Consider the following 22,029-nt stretch of genomic DNA (forward strand, 5'->3'; position numbering starts at 1 on the left):
GCCTATCCATATAATACCCAAGATGAATTAAACGTCACGTGACCGGCACATGACTTGGTCAACGCCGAAAAATTTAGATAACTCTCACTTTTCCGACCAAGGGTAGTATCTTACAACATTTAGCTTTTATAAGGTAGTTTTTACAACATTTTTTTTATAAGGTAGTTTCTCGCAAAAAAAATGCTTTAAAAGATAGTTTCTTACAAAATGTCCTATTATTAATGTGAAATGCATGTCTAAGTCACACGTTGTTACGTGTAATTAATATTAATTAATATTTATACGCTGGTTAACTTTTTCCTAATTTAAAATAGTTCAATAACTTGAAGAAACGCCTTTTATGCGCAAATTGCCTTGAAATCAGACAAATTCCCTTTGAATTATAGGGTTTCATTTATTAAGTTGCAAGGAGTTTGTTGTTGGGGAAAGATGAAATGGAGTATACTCTCACGTGAGAATTCTTAAAATTAACCCCGAAAGACCAAAAGTGGTGGGTCATTATGCAAGATAGAAAAACTATTAAGATTATTAGATATTTTGTAGTGCATAAAGTATTGTGTCAATTATTCAGGAACAGACGAAAATAATAAGTGTTAACAATTCATAAACGGAGGTAGTACATAACAAACCCTGACTCCACACAATTCACAAGCACACATGACACATCCTTACACAAAATATTCCAAAATATGAAGCTCCATACCTTTTATAATACACAGATTGTCCAACATACATTATCATATTTCTCCGAATCATGCTCTAAATGGCCCTGGCTGCTGTTGCTTCAGAAAGATTTTAAACGGTCATCAACCCGTTCAACGGCGAGGCAGCAGTAGAGCAAGCATGATCAATCAGTGTTGAGCCGGCTTCTTGGTGCATCATAAGCTGTTGTAACTTGGATTTTACCTCTGCGGGCATACGAACAGGACGATAATTTTTGCCAAGAAGAACAACCACTGATTTAGCTTCAAGGATCGGCTGTTATAAAAAAGGTTGTGAAACTTGTTAATTAAATAGCAACCTAAAACAATAATAACAAATAGTAAAAGTCAGGAAGAAAATTGAACCTTATTATTAGGCAACTTGTAGATATAATGTTCAAAGAATATTCGAGCAGCCGAGGATTCTGAGACCTTCACTTGGAGAACAAACTTGTCTCCACTCTGAATTACATGAAATAAAAACATAAGCGCCTCAGTTAACTACTACAAGCCAGGTGCAAGCCATGACGGAATAGAGTTTACCTACACATGATAAGAGCTGGAGCAACCATGGCAATCATGGAATCAATTGACCCCATTTATATTTTTACTTTAAAAATTTTTGAATGATATCTAAGATGTTTTTTCATAATTTGTTACATAATTTTCATCTGCTTAATCAAATATGTAATTTCTCATCTATCTCTTTTTAGTTTCAACAGTCAAAATAGCAACATAAACAACAAGCTAGGGTTGAAGTACTTAATTATCAGAATATACCCCTAAGTTTCGGTCGCTATCAATGACGAGTTGACATGATACTCCCTCCGGTATATTAAGTACAATTCTCTCCTCTCACATTATTTCAAACAATTCAACCCAAACTTCTTAAAAATCATGTCAATCAATTGCACTTAGAAACTAATCAAGCTGAGGGTAGTACTTTACTTTCTACTCTCAATAATGCAAATATGTAAACAACCCAAAATCGATTCAATGAATAAAGTCTAATTGTGCATACGTACCTTAAGAGGTGCGAGGAAAGTGAGAGAGAGTTTTGACAACGCTAAAGCACCACCGCTGCTCTCCACTGTTTCAGCATCCAGACCAATGCTATCTAATATCTCATGATGTGCTGTTAATAATTGTATATATAAACATCTATCAGTGGTTGTTTCAATTTTCCATTAATATGTCTAATTTGACCAACATCAATAAAACAATATATAATACTAAAACAGATACATTTTCTTAAGTTTAGGCTTATTTGATGATTTAAATGATCAACAAATATCAAAATAAGCTAACAACATCCTTAGGTGTGTCATACACTTAGGTGTATATAAGAAATTCTCTATTATTCCTCATTTGGTACAATAATTTATTTCAATCAAAATACTTATTGAAAAAACCAATTTATCATTAGTCTAAGAAGTAGTTTTAATATACACATTTGTCTAATCCAAACTTTCGTTATATACATATTTATATAAGAACTTATCTAAAATTTAGAACATACTAGTTAAAATTTAGACCATATGACTCAAATTAAAATTTAGAACATAAGAGTAATAATTTGGAACATATGTGTGAGTAATAATTTAAAACATCAGATTTAAGAATTAGAATAAGTGATTAAAAATTCATAAAATATGCTTTATGAAATTTAGAATATATGAGTACATTTTAGAACAACTGATTTAAGATTATGAACATGTAAATAAAAATTTAGAACAACATATATAAAATATAGAAAATGTGAGTAAATAAAATTAGAACATACAAGTAAAAATTAGAACATACGCTTTAAAATCTGGAACAAATAATTAAAAATCTTAGAACACACGTTTAAAAATTTAGAACATATAAGTTAAAATTTTGGAATAAGTTATTTAAAATTTATAACATCAAACTTGACTAATTTACGGTTTTAAACATGTGAGCACTAAATTAGAACATTTGATTTAATTTAGAACACTTGAGAAAAATTTAGAACATCAGATTTAAAATTTAGAATATACGAGTAAAAATTTAGAATATAAAGAGTGTACTCACGTAAGAAAAATTCTCATATATAGAAGAAGTTCTCACGAGAGCCTTCCCTATATATATATAAATATATATATATATATATATATATATATATATATATATATATATATATATATATATATATATATATATATATATATATATATATATATATATATATATATATAAATTAAAAGTTTTTTTTTTTTTTTTTTTTTTTTTTTTGGAAACTACCTAATTAATAAAACCATATATGATTTCATGAGAAACTATGTTAGAGATATATGAAATCGGAAAATATATGTGTGATATATTTTCTGTATTAATATTTTTAGTAGGTTAATATATTTAGGTTTATTTGTGTTAAGATAATATATTTAGTAAATATATCTTAGGATATGTGATTATAGTAGCATATCTTTAGGAAAATTGTTTCCTATCTTATGAACGTAGGTTTTGTATAAATACTCTATCTATCGATAAATAATAATCAAGCAATACAAATAATCCAATTCTCTCTTTCACCCCAAATTTGTCATGGTGTCAACAGCAGGTTAGATTTTGGGACCGCTCACAAAAACTATCCCTCTTGCCGGTGGGTTAGAAAGTTAAACCCACCGGTGGGATTCATAAATTTGTTTCCGCTATGCAATATTATTTCTCTTTGAGATTTCAACTTTTTGATTTTTTTATGGAATAACCACCATGTGGTACATGGGTTTTTACTGGTACATGTGATCAATGTGAATGATCACATATGATTAGGTTATTGAGTGTATGAGTGGTATCCTCCAATGTTCCATCTTCATGGAGATGAAGAAAAAGCAATGTTTGGCGTACATTTATTTTTTTTTAAAAAAAAGTTTTGGTTGAAGATCACGGATATCAGCAAAAGGCCATGATAGAAGATCACGGACACTAGCAAAGGGTCGTGACAGAAGACCACAGATGCCAGCAAAGGTCCATGACACAAGATCATGGACATCTGCAAAGGGTCGTGGGGGGAGACCACAAACACTAGCAAAGGGCTGTGACTGAAGACCACGGACACCAGTATAGGGATGTGGCTACAAAAGGTTTTTTTTTTTAAAAAAAAAATAAAAATTGAAGGTGATATCAACAGAGTAGTGCAACTCGATCGACTTCAAGAAAGTGAAAATTTTCCAATCGCAACGTTTGTGTTACTGCCGTTACGATTGTGTGAGGGTGTTAGAGATATATGATATCGGAAAATATATATGGTATATTTTCTATATTGATCTTATTGGTAAAACAATATATTTAGATTTATTTATGTTAAGATAATATTTAGTGAATACGAAGTATATATTTAGGATATATGATTTTAGTAGGATATCTTGTAGGAAAATTGTTTCTTTTCTTATGAACATAGGTTTTGTATAAGTACTCTACCTATCGATAAATAATAATCAAGCAATACAAACCATTCAATTCTCTCTTTCACCCCAAATTTGTTAAACTACCTAATAAAAAAAGGAAATTTTGTGAAAAACTACCTATTATAATCCAGAATTTGCGAGAAACTACCTATTAAAAAAAATGTTGTAATTGACTATCTAATTTTTTAAAAATGTTGTAATTTACTACCTTTACGCCGGATTATGAAGGAGTTTGACCAAAATTCTCCGGCGTTGACTTGGTCACGTGACACTTGGTGAAAGAAAAGGGTCATTAAGTGTCACGTGATGGTCACGTGACCAAGTCAACACCGGAGAACTTTGATCAAACTCTTTCATAATCCGGCGTAAGGTAGTAAATTACAACATTTTTCGAAAATTAGGTAGTCAATTACAACATTTTTTTTAATAGGTAGTTTCTCGCAAATTCTGGACTATAATAGGTAGTTTTTCACAAAATTTCCATAAAAAAATGCTGTAAAAACTATTTAATAAAAGGTAAAATACTACATATGGCCAAATTTTCACTGTTGACCTAATTTGTTGGTGTTGACTCACCTTAACATACCATCGAAATTATCATCTCATAGCCTGAAACTACCCCCACTAACTTGGAATATCCACAAAACACCTCGAAAATACCCTTACACTACAAGAAAAATCACTTTTCGTAGCGATTATTTCGTAGCGATTGTTCATTCGCTACAATATGCAAGTATGTTTGTGAAATAATTAAGGATGTCGTATCATTTTTACAATCACCTTGGTTTTCCCATATAAAATCGATACGGAAAGCATAATAATACATATCTACACTATTTTTACACATTTTATAATTTTGAGAAATCGTATCATTTACAATCGCCACTAAATCTTAAAAATCGATACGAAAAGCCTTTTCAACACTAGATATATAAATATTGTTTGACAAGGAATACATAAAATATGTCATAGCTTATTGGTGAAACATTTAATATAAGAGTTTGAGGTTGCATATTCGAATCTTGTAAAGATCATACACATGTTTTTTTTTGAAGAAAATGAGTTAAACATTTATATCGATTGTAATCGCTACAATAATCACCACAATTGGATGTAGTTTTTCGTATCGATTATTGAGGCCAACCCCAGCGATATTGAAAACCACTATTAAAGGCTAAGGCAACGGGGGATATTGTATCGAATGACCATTCGTTGGGAAAGCTTTTTGTTGCAATTATAATCGATACTAAAGGTTAAAATAATCGCTACGAAAAGGTTATTTTCTTGTAGTGTTACCTCCTTGAAATCAAACCCTCACGATGGTTTCAAGGGTGTTTAGAGGTGGGTCAACGCCGGAAAGTTTGTTCAATTGAGGAAATTCGGCCATAAGTATTATTTTACAACATTTTACTTTTTAAGAAATATAACGATACAATTACCCTTGACTAAGTAACCCCTGAAGAACTAACTCTGATTTGACCACACAGTGTGTGGTCAACGTAACCAAATAGAATATGTACTAAATTAAAAAAAAAAATTTAATCTCTAAATGGCTAAAAATAGGATGTAGTAGTTTCAAAAAAAAAAAATTATTATCACTAAACTTCATTTTTTTGGCCCTTTTTTTTTTTAATTTATTCATTTGGAGGTCAAACTTTTAATATAATTTTATTTTGTATAAATTCATTCTTTTCTTGCAATTATACAAAAAGTCTTTTGAAAATTAATCTTCGGAAAAAAAGAATTTAACAAATAGAAAAATAATTTCTTCAAAAGGTTGTCCAATTAAAATCAAATAGAAATTTGGCCAATGAAAAATAAGTAGGTATTTATTTTAAGGAAGACTAGTATAAAATTTTCAATACAAACCAATCAGGCGTGAATAGTCTTCAATGCACCTCATTTTTTTTTTTTTTTTTTTTTTTTTTTTTTTGTGAACGGTTCAATGCACCTCATATATGTTAAAGAAAAAAGCAATTATTTTATTTTTATAACTTGCATCATATAAGGCATGGATGTTTTTGTTATGTAGTACGAAGGTTCTTACCAAGTTGACAATAACTAGAATAGACCGCATTGTTAACAACACCATATTGGTCTAGTTCATAGTCCCTTACTTTGAGTTCAATCTCTAGAAACCCACTCATCCTGGCAATAAGAATACACATAAAATATTGAATTAGTAGAATGTTATCAAGAGTGTCCAAAAACCTGAAATAATTAATATTACTCCATATAAACTATATGTAAAGGTTAACACTCGTCATAAGAATAAGATATAAGCCCGTTCAACACAATATCTGCAAAACACGTTAGTACATAATATCGTAATACCATCCTAAATACTACTTGTAGGTTACTACATTTCACCAATTGTTTCTCTTGCTACATATATACGAAGTATTTTACAAATATAAACAAGAATAAAGAAAAACTACATGAATAAATTATGAATGTAGTGAACAAATGAAAGTAATAAACTAATAGATGAGGTATTACTGATGATTTGGTAAACATTGTTGAGGACTAAGTGAAGAACGATGTGGTGAGCAGCATCGGAGGCTAAAATCAGACAACCGGGATAGGGAGAGAGGGAGATCAGAAAAAATTGGTTGGCGACAACTTAAATTGAAGGAATTAGGCTTAGCACGTGACATCACATGCGTTGGTATGATTGGGAAGGAAGCAAGGGCTTGTAGCATAGACATTTTTGGTATAAGTATTGTGTGTATTTTGATAATATATGGTGAATAAAAGAGAAGAGGATGATGAAGAAATGTTAGCAATAGCTTGTGACGTTATATAGTGACGAACCATAGATGTGAACAGTGTAGTCACGTAATTAACATTAATACTATTCTATTAATAAAGTAATTAAATCAAAGAAATTAGAGAGAGAAAGTGAAAGGAAGATAAAGAAAATAAAAAAGGACAAGAAGTCATTACAGGAAAAAAAAAAAAAAAAAAATCCGAAGTGACGAAGTTTTACTCAAGAATCATGACTCAAAATATGGTTTTAAAAATAATTCAACGGAACAAACTTTAATTTATTGCCTTAAAATATGATCAATGTATTGTTGCTTTATGACAAAATATTTATTCATATGTTCCAAAATAAATCTCTTACATGAAATTACAGGGTTTCTGATTAATTCATTAATAGTAGGATTATTATTCTTCCTTTGGATTGTTTTTTTTACATGTTTTATTCTGATGATTTTTACGCTATTCACATACATCATTTAAATGATGTATGTATTTTGCACATAACTACATAAGATCAGATTTTGTCAAAGTACTCAGTTGTTTCTATTTTATTTTTCTAGGACAATAATGAAGTACTTCCTCCATTTTTAAATACTTGTTCTATTCTCCATTCGTAGAGTTATAGGAGAAATTGAAAAAAATAATAAAGCATAGAGGTAGTGGAGTTGGTGGAAGAATAAAAAATTATTAAAAAAAACCAAAAGTAGGGAGAGATAATTGAAAGAGAGAGAATATGGAATTAATATTGTTGGATCCACTCGGTGAGAGAAATTAATTAAATACTGTAAAAGTTTTCCAAATAAGAAAATTGAACAAGTATTTAAAAATGGCCAGAAAATAAAAGTGGAGCAAGTATTTAAAAATGGTGGGATTACTTGTTATAACTATATTAAATATCTATATGGGGGTATTATTTATGCATATTCACTTTTTAAATCTATAATTTTTTATATGTCAAATTAAAGTTCCACAGCATCAAATGTCATGTGTTGTCAAATTAGGGCACTTAAAAATATAGAGGGACAATTGTGTAAATAAAGAGATTGATTTAATCATTTCAATAAAAGGACAATGTGGATTATGAAAAAGAAAAATTTTAAGTGGAGCTTATGAAAAGGCTGCATAAGGTATATTGAAGTAATTGACTCAATTATTAAAACCGTCATTGAAGTTACATTTAATTAGTTCCTCGTACTAGCTTGTCGTTGATCTATGCTTTGTTCACACCCTCAGGTTTTGTTTATCTATTTTTTTATTTAATCCCTTTTTCAGACTAGTCACTACATTTATTTTGATGAACCCAAATTCTTAAATGTAATTGGTTATAATAGGAGTTATTCGCTTAGTTTTATAGGGGTTACTCCATCGATATTACAAAGATACTCAGTAATTGCTATTAAAGTTACTTTATTCTTTTATATAAGTGGGTACATGGTGTAGCTAGCTAGCCGCACATAAGATGCTTGTGTTTATATGCTTTGAGATAAACAATTTATAATAACGTAATTCAAATAAAAAAAAGTACGACAAAAAGCCATGTAATTACTCGTATTAGTGGATGAGAATGGAATTTCTCAAACCTAACTACCTAATAGTGATATCAAAATGCGATCATCGAAAAAGGAAGCAATGTCGGGAGCTAATTCAAACATACAAAATCCTCTATTCATAATAGTAAATCCTCCATCCACACCAAGATTATGGCCGCTAATAAACTTTGAATCATCACTAGCAAGAAATAAACCTGCTTTTGCCACATTCTCTAATGTACACTTTGCCCCTTTTAGATTTAGTTTACTTTTAGCTATTCCTTCATCATCTAGCTTAAAGAAGCTCCTTGTCATTGGAGTCGTAACCACGTATGGTGACAAACAATTTACGAGCTCCACAGTCGTGTTCTTTAATTTGTAAGACCTAGCACACCATGTTTTGAGCTAACATAGGCATGAGACGCTACACTTCCTTTGGACTATGGTAGAGAAAATACTTGCGTTGGTGATAATACTACCCCGCCGGGATCATTACTCAAGCTGCATGCTTAGTCTACAAGAAGGGACTTATAAGGTTCACTTAGCTTCCAATATTTCTTTGAACTTGGATTCAGTGTTGTCTAGGATCAATGTTTGACTGGCTTGGACATATCTGCAATGCCTGCAGTATTAAACACTAGATTAGTCTTGTACATTGCACGATTCAAATGGTTTTATAGTTTGTGTAAGATAAAAGTGGGTAATTATTCTTTGTTCGAAAAATGTGAAGTCTTGTATAGAATGGTTATTTAATTTAGGAACTTGAGAGGATAAAAATAGGAGGAATAAAAATATGATGTCATAAGTAGTTTAAAGGGAATTTTTTATCAAAAATTGACATGTTAATCCACGATGTCAGCATGGCTTGTTTTAGGAATACTTCAATGATGAGATTAGATAATGTTGAGTTTTACATATTGGGACACCGTCAATTCCACTACATTTTTTACGTGGCTTTTATTAGTGACACTGCATTGGACGTTTGAGGCTAATGGTGTGCCTATTTCCTTGCAGACAGATTGTCCTTGGTCATCCATATATGATACCAGCAATTACAATATTGGCACCATGTTTAGAGATAAGTTTATCAATTAAATCCTAGTGATAAGGCCCACTTTGCCTTCCAACCGATGAATCATAAACGTTTAGGGCATGCCTGGACTCCATGTAATAATTAAGAGGATAATATTTAAGAGGGCTAAATTTACTGAGAGAATAATACAGGGGGTGAAATTTCATTTTTCATAGTATGGAAACAGTACTAAAGTAATAATTATGGAAGAAGAAATCAAGAATAAGCAACAACTAGAAATAGAGGAGAGAGAATCTATAGATGAGTATAGAAGAAGGTATAAGCAAAAATGGAGATGAAAAATATGAATAGGAGAGAAGACAAGAGGAGGGAGATGGGAAGGATGGCAGAGGATTGTTGAATTTTTTTAGTTGAAAATAATTTTAGAGAGAGAAAACTAAAATTATTATGGATTGTTGAATTTTTGGAGAAAAAAATAAATTTTGGGGAAATATTATCTTTGGTAAAGATTTTTCCGTTAATGTGTAAATTTTCATGAAATTTTAATAAAGTTTTGTCATGTTATTTTTATAATGTCTTTCTGTTCTTTTGTAATGCATGCATGTCCTTTGTCAAACATAGATGTTCTTTTTCAAAGCCTTAATATTTTTTTCAAACAACTAAATGTTCTTTCTACTTTTTTTTTTTTTTTTTTTAATTATTATTTTACCAGGTGCACCATGCACACGATACACCTTGGTGCACAGATTATGCATTAATGAGAGACAAAATCATAAGTAAAAATGGAAACTAAAAATCCAACCTTTGCACGGTCTGACAGTAAAAATCCAACCGTCCATTAATTTCATAAAAATCCAACCTTTATACCCCACCTTCTTTGACAGGTCCATCACCTGTTGATGACCAATTTTTGTAAGTTATATGTCACATGTCTGCTACTAATAGGTCAATTGTTTTTTTAATTATTAAAAAAATTAAAACAAAAATAAAAATAAAAAAAATTAGAAACCCCTTTTCCACCACCACCATCACCTTCCCCTGCCACCACTACCACCTTCCCCTGCCCCCACTCCCTCTCCCCCTCCCTCCCCTGCGCGCAACCTCCCCCTCCCTCCCATGCGCGCAACCTCCCCCTCTTCGCCTCCCTCTTCCCTTCCCTCCCCTGCGCGCAACCACTCTCTCTCTCCTTCCCTCCCCTGCGCACAACCTCCTCTCCCTCCCATGCGCGAAAACTAGCCCCTATCAAATTAAACCCCAATCGACGGCGACCCTAAACCGACCCCAAATGCAAGCTCTGACCTCCACAAACCCAACTGCCTACCCCAACTTTCACCATTATCAAACCCCAATCGACGGCGAACCTAAACCGACTCCAGACCCTATCACGGACCGACTCTTTCTCCACCTCAACCACTGCCTGAAACCCGCGCCGTGAGGCTGCGTGATTTGAAACAGGGAGGTTTTCGGAGGGCTGCGTCGTTTGGGAGGATTGCGTGAGGCTGCAATATGGGACTGCTTGGGTTGGATGTTGGTTGGGGATGAGAGAGATCGAGTGGACGAGGAGGAAGAGGGTTTCGGTTTTGGGTTTGGGTAGGGTGAGGTAAGTAGTGGCAGAGGCGGTGGTCTGGTGGTGGTGTAGAGAGGAGAGAGAAAGAAGAGGAGTGAGAAGGAAAGTGAGAATTTAAACAAAAAAAAATATTAATCTGTTTAACAGGTTGAAGGTCAAATGGACCCGTCAAAGAAGGTGGGGTATAAAGGTTAGATTTTTATCAGATTAATGGAAGATTATATTTTTAATGTCAGGCCGCTCAGAGGTTGGATTTTTCTTTTCCATTTTTCTAAAAGCAAGTTTTTTTTTTTACTTAAGAAAACTAAAGCAGGAAAATTTTAATTAGAACATGTTGGGAGCAATAATATTTTAGACATCCCCACAAGGCCACAACCAACCCACTTTACTTTCCACTCTTCATTCCTAGTTTTTCAACTACCTGACACCCAGCACGATCTAGTGCTAGATCTAGCAGCCAGAAGTTGGTTAGTGTAATTTATCTTTAATTAGTCTATAACAACGTACTATTTCTTACATACGGAGTATAAAAGTAATGTTTATTTAATCAATTCAGCAGGTTTATGGAGTATCTTTTCATTTATTCATGAAATTTCCGCTTTTTTTTTAAAGAGGCGGCTAACGCTTGAGAAACTCTTTCTGTTTGATTTTATGTTATAAATATTTTTATTTTTTTTTAAAATTTTTTTATACAAGAATAACTTTTATTATTGGTAATATTAATATTGAAAAATGTTTATACAAATAGTTTTAAAGGCATAAATGTCCATTTACTATTTTCTAAAAGTCCCAAAAAAAAAAAAACATTAATAAGGGCAAATAAGGACTTGTTTTTCTTCACAAAAAAAGGTGATGTGGCTAGAATATAGTAAGACATGATCTAGTATAATTTGAATATTCTAGTCTAATATATGTTTCTAGTCTGGTCTAATTTTGATATGAATCTTTCTGATTTAGTCTGGTCTAATTTGATTTGAATTTTCTTGTTATCGTTTAACAAGTTTTATCATAATTTTTATACTTATTACTTTTTGATATAATAACATTTATTTAATACTATGAATACTTTTTTATAAATTTCACAATAAATTATATTGACAGCTTAATAATAATAATAATAATAATAATACAAAAAAATAATTTCTCGGCTATAGCTAGAGGGTTGGAGGCCCAAATTTATCTCAGTTCCCCCACTAATTTCTTGTATTCGGTTGAATTTGTAGGTTTTAATTATTTTTCATAATAATAATAATAATGCCGTCTCAAGAAAAGATGAGATTACAAGTCTCTCAATACCAACACACGTGTGTAAAGATAAAAATAAGATAAGTTACAAACCAATGTTGTCATTGATAATAATAATAATTATTATTATTATTGTTTTTACCTATAGTGACAAAAAAAAAAAAAAAAAAAAAAAAAAAAAAAAAAAAAACTATGCACTTTAATAAAAAAAACACTCTTGCTTAAATGAAGTAGGATATCAAATGTCATTACTTTATTAATTTTAGCGTACAAAATGACATATATTAGTTCATAATATAAATTCCAGGTTTTCATCTCCAGAACGAAAATATAATGGGACTATTGTGCAAATGAAGTAAGTTGTATAGGATGATATCTAGGTAAGGCCGACATCTTGAAGAAATGCGTGACCAAACCTTGAGTAATCGTAAAAGGCGCTGATATGTACCAGAAAGCAGACATATCGGCTTGTCGGAATTCGGCACGTGGCAGCAGAAGTTTGACACTTGGCTCAAGAGGCTTTGCATGGATGAGAGCCACCTGTCAAGTTGGGTCATTATAAATAGTAGGTAAGACCTCATTAATGAGGACACAAATTACTCTCTCTCTCTCTTTCTCTCTACTTTCTCTCTCATACTTATCTTCCTTTCTTAAACACTTTCTGACTTTATCATCGGAGTGGTTATCCCCGGATCACCCCGGGGTTAGCTAACTTCTTCTCATTGTGTAGGTTCTCAGCTTGCCGATAGGGGTATCAGAATCTCAGGTCCAGACAGAAACAATTTGGCGCTAGAAGGAGGGGGACATTGATCACTTCTATCGCCTAAGAACCTCACACAAAATATATATATATAACAACAATCATGGCCGGAAACAATGAAACACCAATGACTAGAAAAGTAGTAAATCAGTCAGTAGAGCAGCCCCAGATAGAAATAGTGGATGAAACTTATACCTTGGAGGATAACCAGTTTCATATGCCGATAACCCCCCCTGCAGGTGGAGGGGAGGCAGAGGATCCCATGGCAGCATTCACACCAGATGAATTGGAGACAGCAGCAAGGGTGATGAGTGCAATGAGTAAGAAGAGAAAGGAGGCTGAGACGGCACAGGCTGAAAGGGGGGCCGCTCAAGCCGGTAGGGGAACACCGCACCGCAATCAAGAAGAGCAATATAATCCGTTGATGAACTCGCCTAGGAGACCCCGACATGAGTCACCGGTAAGAACGCATACAATGTCACGACGGGATGAGCAATCCTCAAGTCACACGGTAAGTACAAGAACCCAGCAGCAGAGAAGTTCACAGGTAGATTGGCAGGCAGTGCGAACAGTGGTGCAGTTAAGGGCATCTCCTTTTGCCCAACATATCTTGGACCAGCCAATGGAGAAGGTGAAAATGCCGACTTGCAGGTATGATGGAAGAGGAGATCCAACGAGGTTTATAACGTCCTATGAGGGACACATGATGTTGTATACTAACTCAGATGTAGTTTGGTGTAAGGTCTTTCCGACTACTTTGATTGGGGCTGCAGCCGATTGGTTTAACAACCTTGAAGTTGGATCGGTAGATAGTTTTGAAAGGTTGACCGAAATGTTTGTAGGTCAATATGTCAGTAATAGTGTGCGGCAGAGAACCTCTGGAGAATTGATGGCTGTAGAGCAGAGGTCAGATGAATCCCTGAGGGATTATATTAGACGGTTTAACAATGAGGCGAACACGATCCCAAAACTGCAACAAGAAATAGCTGTGATGGCTTTGATGAATGGCTTGGTTGATTCTGATTTCAAGCGTTATCTGACAAGGAAAAATCTGCCGACATTAGCAGCAGCATTTAGCAAAGCCCATGATTACATTAAGAGTGAGGAATTGATGAAGACAAGTAGTAGACATGTCGCTGTTGGAAGAGGGCAAAATCAGCATGAAGGGACATCGTTCGGAAGTAATAGGCCGAGAGCTCTTGCCCCAGGAAGGGGAGGAGGAAGTCGGCAAGATCCAAGGGCGTCAAGGCCGCCAATGAGATACAACACTTACACTCCCTTGAATGCACCAAGGGCAGCAATCTACTCAGTGAATCAAAATAGAGAAGATTGGTCAAGGCCGATTCCCATGAAGGCAAGGCCAAGAGATGTGAAAAAGTATTGTATGTTTCATAGGGATGTAGGGCATTACACAGAAGAGTGTACGCAGTTGAAAGATAACATTGAGGAGTTGATCAGAAAAGGGCATTTGACACAATACCGGTTGAACACAGGCAGGAATCAACAACCAGCACAAACAGTTGAGAGGCAACGGATAGAAGCAAGGCCAGAAAGGGTGCAAGGGGGAGTAGTCCGACAAGGAGATGTAGGAATACCGCCGTTATCAACTGGAAGGGTAGATGTGATAACGGGGGGGCCGGTTCACGGAGGAACGATTAGTGGAGCAAAGAAGCATTTGGCTGAACATCGTCATCTAGTTTGTGCCCTGGATGTGGACAATCGTCCTCGACCAGCTGCGATACCTGAGGTGGTGTTCACAGAAGAAGATGCAAGGAGTGTAGTGTTCCCGCATGATGACCCGTTAGTCTTAATAACTAAAATAAACGGGGCTGACATCAAAAGAGTGCTGGTTGATGGAGGTATTTCAGCAAATGTGTTGTTTGTGCAAGCTTTCAATGAGATGAATATAGGGAGACAGTACCTGAAGCCGGTATCATATCCTGTAATTGGGTTCAATGGGTCAACAGTAAGGCCAGAAGGAAGCATAGTATTGCCAGTTAAGCTGGGTGATGGGCCACAGGCAAGAGATGTGATGGCAGAGTTTCTGGTAGTGGACGTTAAGTCAGCCTACAATGCAATTATCGGCAGACCGATAATACATGATATGCAGGCCGTTGTATCAACTTATCATTTGGCAATAGCTTATGTGTCAAATTCGGGAGCTGTAGAAAAGGTGTATGGAGGTCAGGTAATGTCAAAAGCTTGTTATGTGACTGCTTTAAAGAATCCAGTTGGCAGTGCTTCGGTACCATGCAATCCGATAAGAGAAGGTGAGCCAACAGTCCAAGACTTAACCATGAAGAACTTTGACACGAGGCCAGAGGAAGCTCCTAGGCCGTTACCAGGGGGAGAAATTGTTCAGGTTGAGTTGCAACCGGGTGATCCGAGTAGGACAGTGAAAGTTGGGGCTGATATGGATATAGATACAAGATGCCATCTGATAAGTCTATTGCGTGAAAATGCAGATGTCTTTGCGTTTTCAGCAAGTGAGATGCCGGGGATACATCCAGAGGTGATGGAGCATAAGTTGAATGTTGATAGAAAGTTCAGACCGATAAGGCAAAAAAAGCGCAATTTCTCAACTGAAAAGATAGAAGCAATTCAGGCTGAGGTGAATAAGCTCTTAGCGGCAGGGTTCATTGAGCCTTGCACATATCCAGAATGGTTGGCAAATGTAGTAATGGTGAGAAAGCCGTCAGGGAAGTGGCGAATGTGTGTGGATTTTACAGATTTGAATAAGGCTTGCCCTAAGGATTGTTACCCATTACCTCGAATAGATAGGCTAGTAGACTTAACTTCAGGTCATGCCATGCTTAGTTTCTTGGATGCATTTTCGGGTTATCACCAGGTCAGCTTGCACAAGGCTGATAGGAACAAAACAACTTTTATAACAGATGTCGGCGTGTACTGTTATAAGGCAATGCCGTTTGGGTTGAAAAATGCAGGAGCGACATATCAAAAGTTGGTGGACAAAATATTTGAGAGGTAGAAGGGCCAAAAGGTTGAGGTCTATGTGGATGATACAATAGTGAAGAGTAAGGAAAAAGAAGACCATATAGCAGATCTGAGGGAAACATTTGAGACGTTAAGGAGATATCAGATGAAGTTGAATCCAAAGAAGTGTGTGTTTGGGGTTAGATCAGGGAAGTTTTTAGGCTTCATGGTCAGTGAACGAGGAATAGATGCAAATCCAGATAAGGTGAATGCGGTGCTCCAAATGAAACAACCAAAAACCATTCGTGATATACAGAGATTGGCCGGTAGGATGGCAGGATTGACCAAATTTATCAGCAAGTCAGCTGACAAGGCGCTTCCGTTTTTCATGGTGCTGAGAAAGAACAAGGCATTCGAATGGGGAAAGGAACAAATTGATGCTCTGGAAGTAGTAAGGAATCATCTCAGATCTCTTCCCACGGTTGCTAGGCCCGAGAAGGGAGAGGTGTTGCAGTTATATATTTCGGCATCACCAAAAACGGTAGCAGCCGTTTTGTTGGTGGAAAGGAAGAAGCAGCAGAAGCCGATATATTTTGTTAGTCATGTATTGAATGCGGCAGAGCGCAGATATCCAGTGATAGAGAAGATTACGTTAGCAGTAGTAGTGGCGGCTAGAAAGGTGAGGCCTTATTTTGATGCACATCCGATAGAAGTATTAACCGATCATCCTTTGGAAAAATCATTGCACAAAATGGATACGTCAGGCAGATTACTGACATGAGCAGTAGAGTTATCGGAGTATGAAATAAGCTACAGGCCAAGAACGTCAATCAAGGCTCAGGCATTGTCGGATTTCATTGTTGAGACCACATATACCGATGAAGAGGAAGAATTGGGAACATGGCAGGTATCGGTTGATGGTTCAGCTGCGGCAACGGGAGCAGGGGCTGGAATTGTGATAACGGCACCAGATGGGAAAGTATTTGAATATTCCATGAAGTTTAAGTTCAAGGCAACAAATAATGAGGCTGAGTACGAAGCTGCAATAGCTGGAATACAGTTGTCAATAGCAGTAGAAGCAAAACGGTTGGTTTTAACAACCGATTCCCAGCTGGTATCAAGTCAATATAGTGGAGAGTATGAAACACGAGAGCCAGCTATGGTGAAGTATTTGGAGAAAATGAAACAGTTAGCAGCGCAACTACAATATTTTGAGATAAAATTGGTTCCGAGGCTGAAAAATGCTCAGGCAGATGCGTTGGCAAGGTTGGCAAGTTCGAGTTTTAATGACTTGGAAAGAACGATCATGGTGGAGGTTTTAAAGCAGAGAAGCATAGATGAGATGTCAGCAGAGGTGTTGTGTACTGATGTCGGGAACCAGTGGTATGATAAAATATTGGCATACCTCCTTCATGGGGCAGCGCCGACGGATAAGGGGGAGTTGAAAAAATTAAGAAAAGACAGTGTATGGTTTGTCATGTACCAAGGTCAGTTATACAAAAGGGGGTTTTCACTGCCATTACAGAGGTGTATAACGGATTTTGAGTCAACAAGGTTGATGGAAGAGTTACATGACGGTAGCTGTGGTAATCATCTCGGAGCGAGAGCCTTATCCAGAGAAGCAATGAGAAGGGGGTATTACTGGCCAACGATGAATGCAGATGCAGTGGCTTATGTTAAAAGATGTGAGAAATGTCAAAAATTTACCCCAGTTATTAACTTGCCTCCCAATGATCTTACTCCGATATTAAATACAATCCCTTTTGCACAATGGGGGATGGATATAGTTGGCCCGTTCCCATCGGCCACGGGTGGAAGAAAATTTTTAATAGTAGGAATAGATTATTTCACAAAATGGATTGAGGCAGAACCAGTAGCGAAGATAACGGCATCAGAAGTAAAAAAGTTTATATGGAAGAGTATCTTCACAAGATTTGGGTTGCCAATGGCAATGTTTTTTGATCATGGAACCCAATTTGATTGTAAGCCGGTCAAAGATCTCTTAACGATGTACAAAGTGAAATTTGCTTATGCAGCAGTATGCCATCCACAGTCTAACGGCCAGGCAGAAGCAGCAAATAAGCAAATTATAACAGCAATAAAAAAGAAGATTGAAGATGCAAAGGGTTTGTGGGCAGATTTGATACCGGAGATATTGTGGGCCAACAGAACTACTGTTAGAGAAGCCACGGGCGAGTCACCTTACACTTTAGTATTTGGTACAGAAGCAGTTATACCAGCAGAGGTTGGGTTGCCGACATTTAGAGTTAAGCATTACTGTGAAGAACAAAATGATTTGCTCTTATGGGAGCAATTGGACTTTCTGCCAGAGCTCAGAGAAAAAGCAGCAGTTAAGTCAGCTGCATATAAAGAAAGAATGTCGAGAGCCTACAATAAAAGGGTGTCTCATCGGCCGTTAAGTATAGGGGATTTGGTACTGAGAAGAACAGCAGCAACAGGAAAGGGAAATGAAGATGGAAAACTCACGGCAAACTGGGAAGGACCTTATCGGATTAGAGATGTAGTCATCCAGGGATCATTTTATCTTGAGACATTGGATGGAGCACCGCTAAAAAATGTATGGAACTCAGCGGTGCTAAAGAAGTACTATGTATAGAAATGTATAAATTTTTTCAACGAAATGAAGCTAATATCAATAAAGATGTCAGTGATGAATGAAAAAATATTCAGATGACATGTGTTGGAAATAGACATCCTCCATTTAGCAGTACATCGTTAAATGGGACGGACAGCTAAAAACCGCTTCCGTGAAGTTAATGAACCTACAGCCTGATCAGTTGTATACATTAACTCACGAGGTTGCTGGTTCAAAATATAATACCGGCAAAATCAATTCGGGTATACGCCAATGTAAGGCGTAGCTCAGAAAGTGATCGACGAGAGGGTACCTAACTGGCTGAAAAATCATAGCAGTTGGTGACCGATGTTGTACTCTGAACCCGCAACGCGTATCATTTCATAGTATACATAATTCCTAACGGAAATATGCATACTAGGGGGAGTGAAAGAGTTATATATCATATAATCATATACAAATTTACTTGTTAAATGGTAATTGCTGGTGCTGCTATAATGCTAATATTACTATGACGGATGGTAAAAGTTGTTAGATGAAAAGTTTACGGGCGTGAATAATTAATATAGCATAATGATTAAAAGTGCAAATGAGTATTCATAATAGTTAAAGATGACAATCGACAGGCATCACCACAAAAAGGGTATATGCCGATAAAACAGCATTGTAAAAAAAAAAAAAAAAAAAAAAACAGTTCTGAACCAAAGTAAAAATTTACATATCAGGCTATAGCTGATAAGGCCCAATTATGCTAGAACCACAGGAAGATGTCGGTGATGACTGCCCGCCCCTTCAAGCTTGTGCATCTTCAGGAGTTGGGGAGTTTAATATGCTAGGATCCTTGATGCCGTCGTCACCGCTGGGCTCTAGATTGAAAAGGTCTTCGTCCGAAAACTGTTGCTCTTCAAAGCCTGAAGGGATCTTGAACGCTTCCTCGTTAAAAGCCTTTTCAACCTTAGCCCAATCCTCTTTCTTCCAGCCAGCGGCATGAACAATACACCTTTGCGCTGCAGTCCATCCACCGTCAAAGCGATCTTGAAGCCGACTGCAAAATTCCCGAGAAGCCAGGTAACGGCTAACTGCTCTCTGTCAGACTGCAGGTTTGTCGGCCTCCAATCCCTGAACTTTGTTTTCAAGGTTGCTGATGCAAGCCTTAGCGTCATTGAGATCTTTCTCAAGGGTAGGAAGGCGTTCAATGGCCTGATTTTTCTCAACAATTTCAGTCTTAAGCTGTTGAACCTCTAGCTCAAGACTTTCGACTTTATTAGCTCTTGTCCTGAGAGCAGTCATCTCAAGGTTGTCTTTTGCCTTAATTTCCTTCAGCTTCTTTAAAGCCTTGTCAGCGTTATCTAAGGCCGTTTGCAGCGCATTCTGACTGGTAGAGGATTGATGATGTTTTTCCTGATAATATCGGTACATCTCTACGAGTTCAGTACCAGACATAACAGCCTAAATAAGGGCAAGATGAGTGTGAGTTAGAATTATATTAATAAATGTGTAATAAGAAATAAAATTGTACAAAAGGCACAAATGAAAATGATGAGTGTATATAAAAACAAAAGTAACAAGCGCAATGATTTCGGTACATACCTTCATCATATTATGCATGTGGAGAGCAGCAAGAGGACCGATAGCACTAGCAGGCCTGTCCATTGGAAGAGTAAGATTACTCAGCAGCCGATATCCGAGAGTCCCACCCTGCATTGGGTCATCTGTAATCATTGATTCATTCCGGCATGCATCAATGGTGGGCTGCCATCGGTCTCCAGAATGGCCAGGAGGGGCAGTAAACCCTTTAAGAACCTCTTCAGGAAATCTCCCGTTAGGGCGTTCAATCCATTGCTTGTCTCGATAAACGAGACCAAGAGCGCTGGTATCAGAACCACCAGCGGTAGGAATAGTTTGAGTTATAAGTTGACCGGAAGTAGGAGGTTGAGCAGGAGGAGTTTCGGGTGTGTTAGTAAGATCCTCAACCTCCACCCCATCTGTCACCCTCTTGATGGACAGTGCAATACTTTGAACCACCGTTTTGTCCTGAATCTTTGAGGAAGGGGGCAATTCCTTGTCCTTGGCTTGGTTTGCCTTGGTGGCGGCACCATCAGATCGCCTAGGGCTGTTAACCCTAACACCGCCGCCGTGCCGATTAGCAAGAGAAGACAACTTTCTTCTCTTTGCGCTATCATCAGCCATCTCTTCAGCCTTTCTTTTAGCACTAACGGTAGGAGCACGGCTACAATAGGTAGCAAGGGTGTCGTAAGATGGTTTGGAGGCTTTAGGGCAGCGTCTGATAACTCTGTTGCCATCAGCTGACAACCCGAGCTGTTTGTTATCCAACTTGTCGATGCCTAAAATATTGATAAATAAAACGTTAAACTAGATAAAAGAAGAATACAACAATAACTCCGAAATAAAAGAGAGGGAAAATGCAAAGATATTAGGCATAAATAAGTTAGTACCATGGAGGTCAGTCCAGCAAAGACCGACATGAGATAGAGGTGCGTTGCCGAGAATATAACTCACATTCGGCACCCACACCTTAGGGGTTAGACGGATTTTACCGTCACCGTTATCAGATTCCAAAATATCAAAATGGCTAACCGCCCTGCGTTCATGTTTACCGAGATCTCTCTCGAGAATAGTATCAAAGCGAGGGTGAGGTCGGAAAAATGTTCTCCTGAGTGGAAAGTCATCAGGAACGGACATGAAGAAAAACTTGCCTTGCCAGCCCTTACAGCTTGATAATTTAGGGTGGACGGTGTATTTACGAGGTTGAGTATACAAGGACCACCACCCTTCCGATTGACCATCTCTTTTTAAAGTAATCAATCGTCTAAATACATTAAGAGTCAATGGATAATTTCTATACAACATGACCCACACCGTTGCAATAACAGCACGAATAGTGGGAGGGGTTAATTGCACTAAACAAACATTCCAGGCCTTTAGGATTTTAGCAATGAAAGGATGAAGAGGAAGACGAAGTCCGAAATCAAAGTGCTTTGCGTAAACAGCAACGCAACCTGCTGGACAATCCAGCACTGAAGATCCAGATGGAGGGATAGCCAATTCATACTCATCTGGAAGGTTATAAAAAGTTTTGGCTTTACGGCAATAATCTTTTCCAAGTGCCGTCTTCCTAAAGGTTTCATTTACCTTTGCCTTAGCAACTTTGCCGTTATCAGCCAGAACAATAGGTTGTCGGAATTCCGCGTCATCTGCTTCGGAATTATACCCTTCGTCCAGGTTTTCCTCCTGGATAACCTCAGAGGTTAAGTCAATAACATTGTCCCTACTATCAGAGTTTTCACTGTCAGTCTCAGCCTCATCATCACCTTCAACAGAGTTAACGGCGGATTCATGCACAGGCGACGATTGATCTGCTTGGGGGTCTAAAGGAACTTCTTTATCACCCGATTCAGAAGAGCTTACAACTTGAGTCTGACCGGGTTTTCTACTGGACTCAGCTT

At 36.6% G+C, this 22,029-nt stretch overlaps 2 protein-coding genes across 2 annotated transcripts; one reads left to right on the top strand and one right to left on the bottom strand.

The window, feature by feature from the left end:
• Positions 1 to 795: 795 nt before the first annotated feature.
• LOC145557820 (acyl-acyl carrier protein thioesterase TE3, chloroplastic-like) lies at positions 796 to 6,279 on the bottom strand. The gene is made up of 4 exons (XM_081619000.1): positions 6,180 to 6,279; positions 1,727 to 1,836; positions 1,068 to 1,163; positions 796 to 978 (listed from the first exon to the last, which is right to left on the bottom strand). Exons 1-4 carry the CDS (start codon positions 6,277 to 6,279, stop codon positions 796 to 798), a joined length of 489 nt encoding a protein of 162 aa, XP_081475126.1.
• A 6,856-nt stretch (positions 6,280 to 13,135) lies between these two features.
• LOC145557821 (uncharacterized) lies at positions 13,136 to 16,021 on the top strand. The gene has a single exon (XM_081619001.1). The coding sequence runs from the start codon at positions 13,136 to 13,138 to the stop codon at positions 16,019 to 16,021; it is 2,886 nt and encodes a 961-aa protein (XP_081475127.1).
• The last annotated feature ends 6,008 nt before the right edge of the window (positions 16,022 to 22,029 follow it).

This window comes from Chenopodium album, chromosome 9 (assembly GCF_948465745.1).
Source record: "Chenopodium album chromosome 9, dcCheAlbu1.1, whole genome shotgun sequence".
NCBI classification, from domain to species: Eukaryota; Viridiplantae; Streptophyta; class Magnoliopsida; order Caryophyllales; family Amaranthaceae; genus Chenopodium; species Chenopodium album.

What these genes read in the sequence shown, in the direction of transcription:
- LOC145557820 (XM_081619000.1), bottom strand. Translation starts at nt 6,279, where the DNA reads ATGAGTGGGTTTCTAGAGATTGAACTCAAAGTAAGGGACTATGAACTA. An exon ending in CTTTCCTCGCACCTCTTAAG is followed by an intron (nt 1,164 to 1,726) that starts GTACGTATGCAC and finishes CATGTAATTCAG; the next exon opens with AGTGGAGACAAGTTTGTTCT. An exon ending in ACAAGTTGCCTAATAATAAG is followed by an intron (nt 979 to 1,067) that starts GTTCAATTTTCT and finishes TTTTTATAACAG; the next exon opens with CCGATCCTTGAAGCTAAATC.
- LOC145557821 (XM_081619001.1), top strand. Translation starts at nt 13,136, where the DNA reads ATGGCCGGAAACAATGAAACACCAATGACTAGAAAAGTAGTAAATCAG.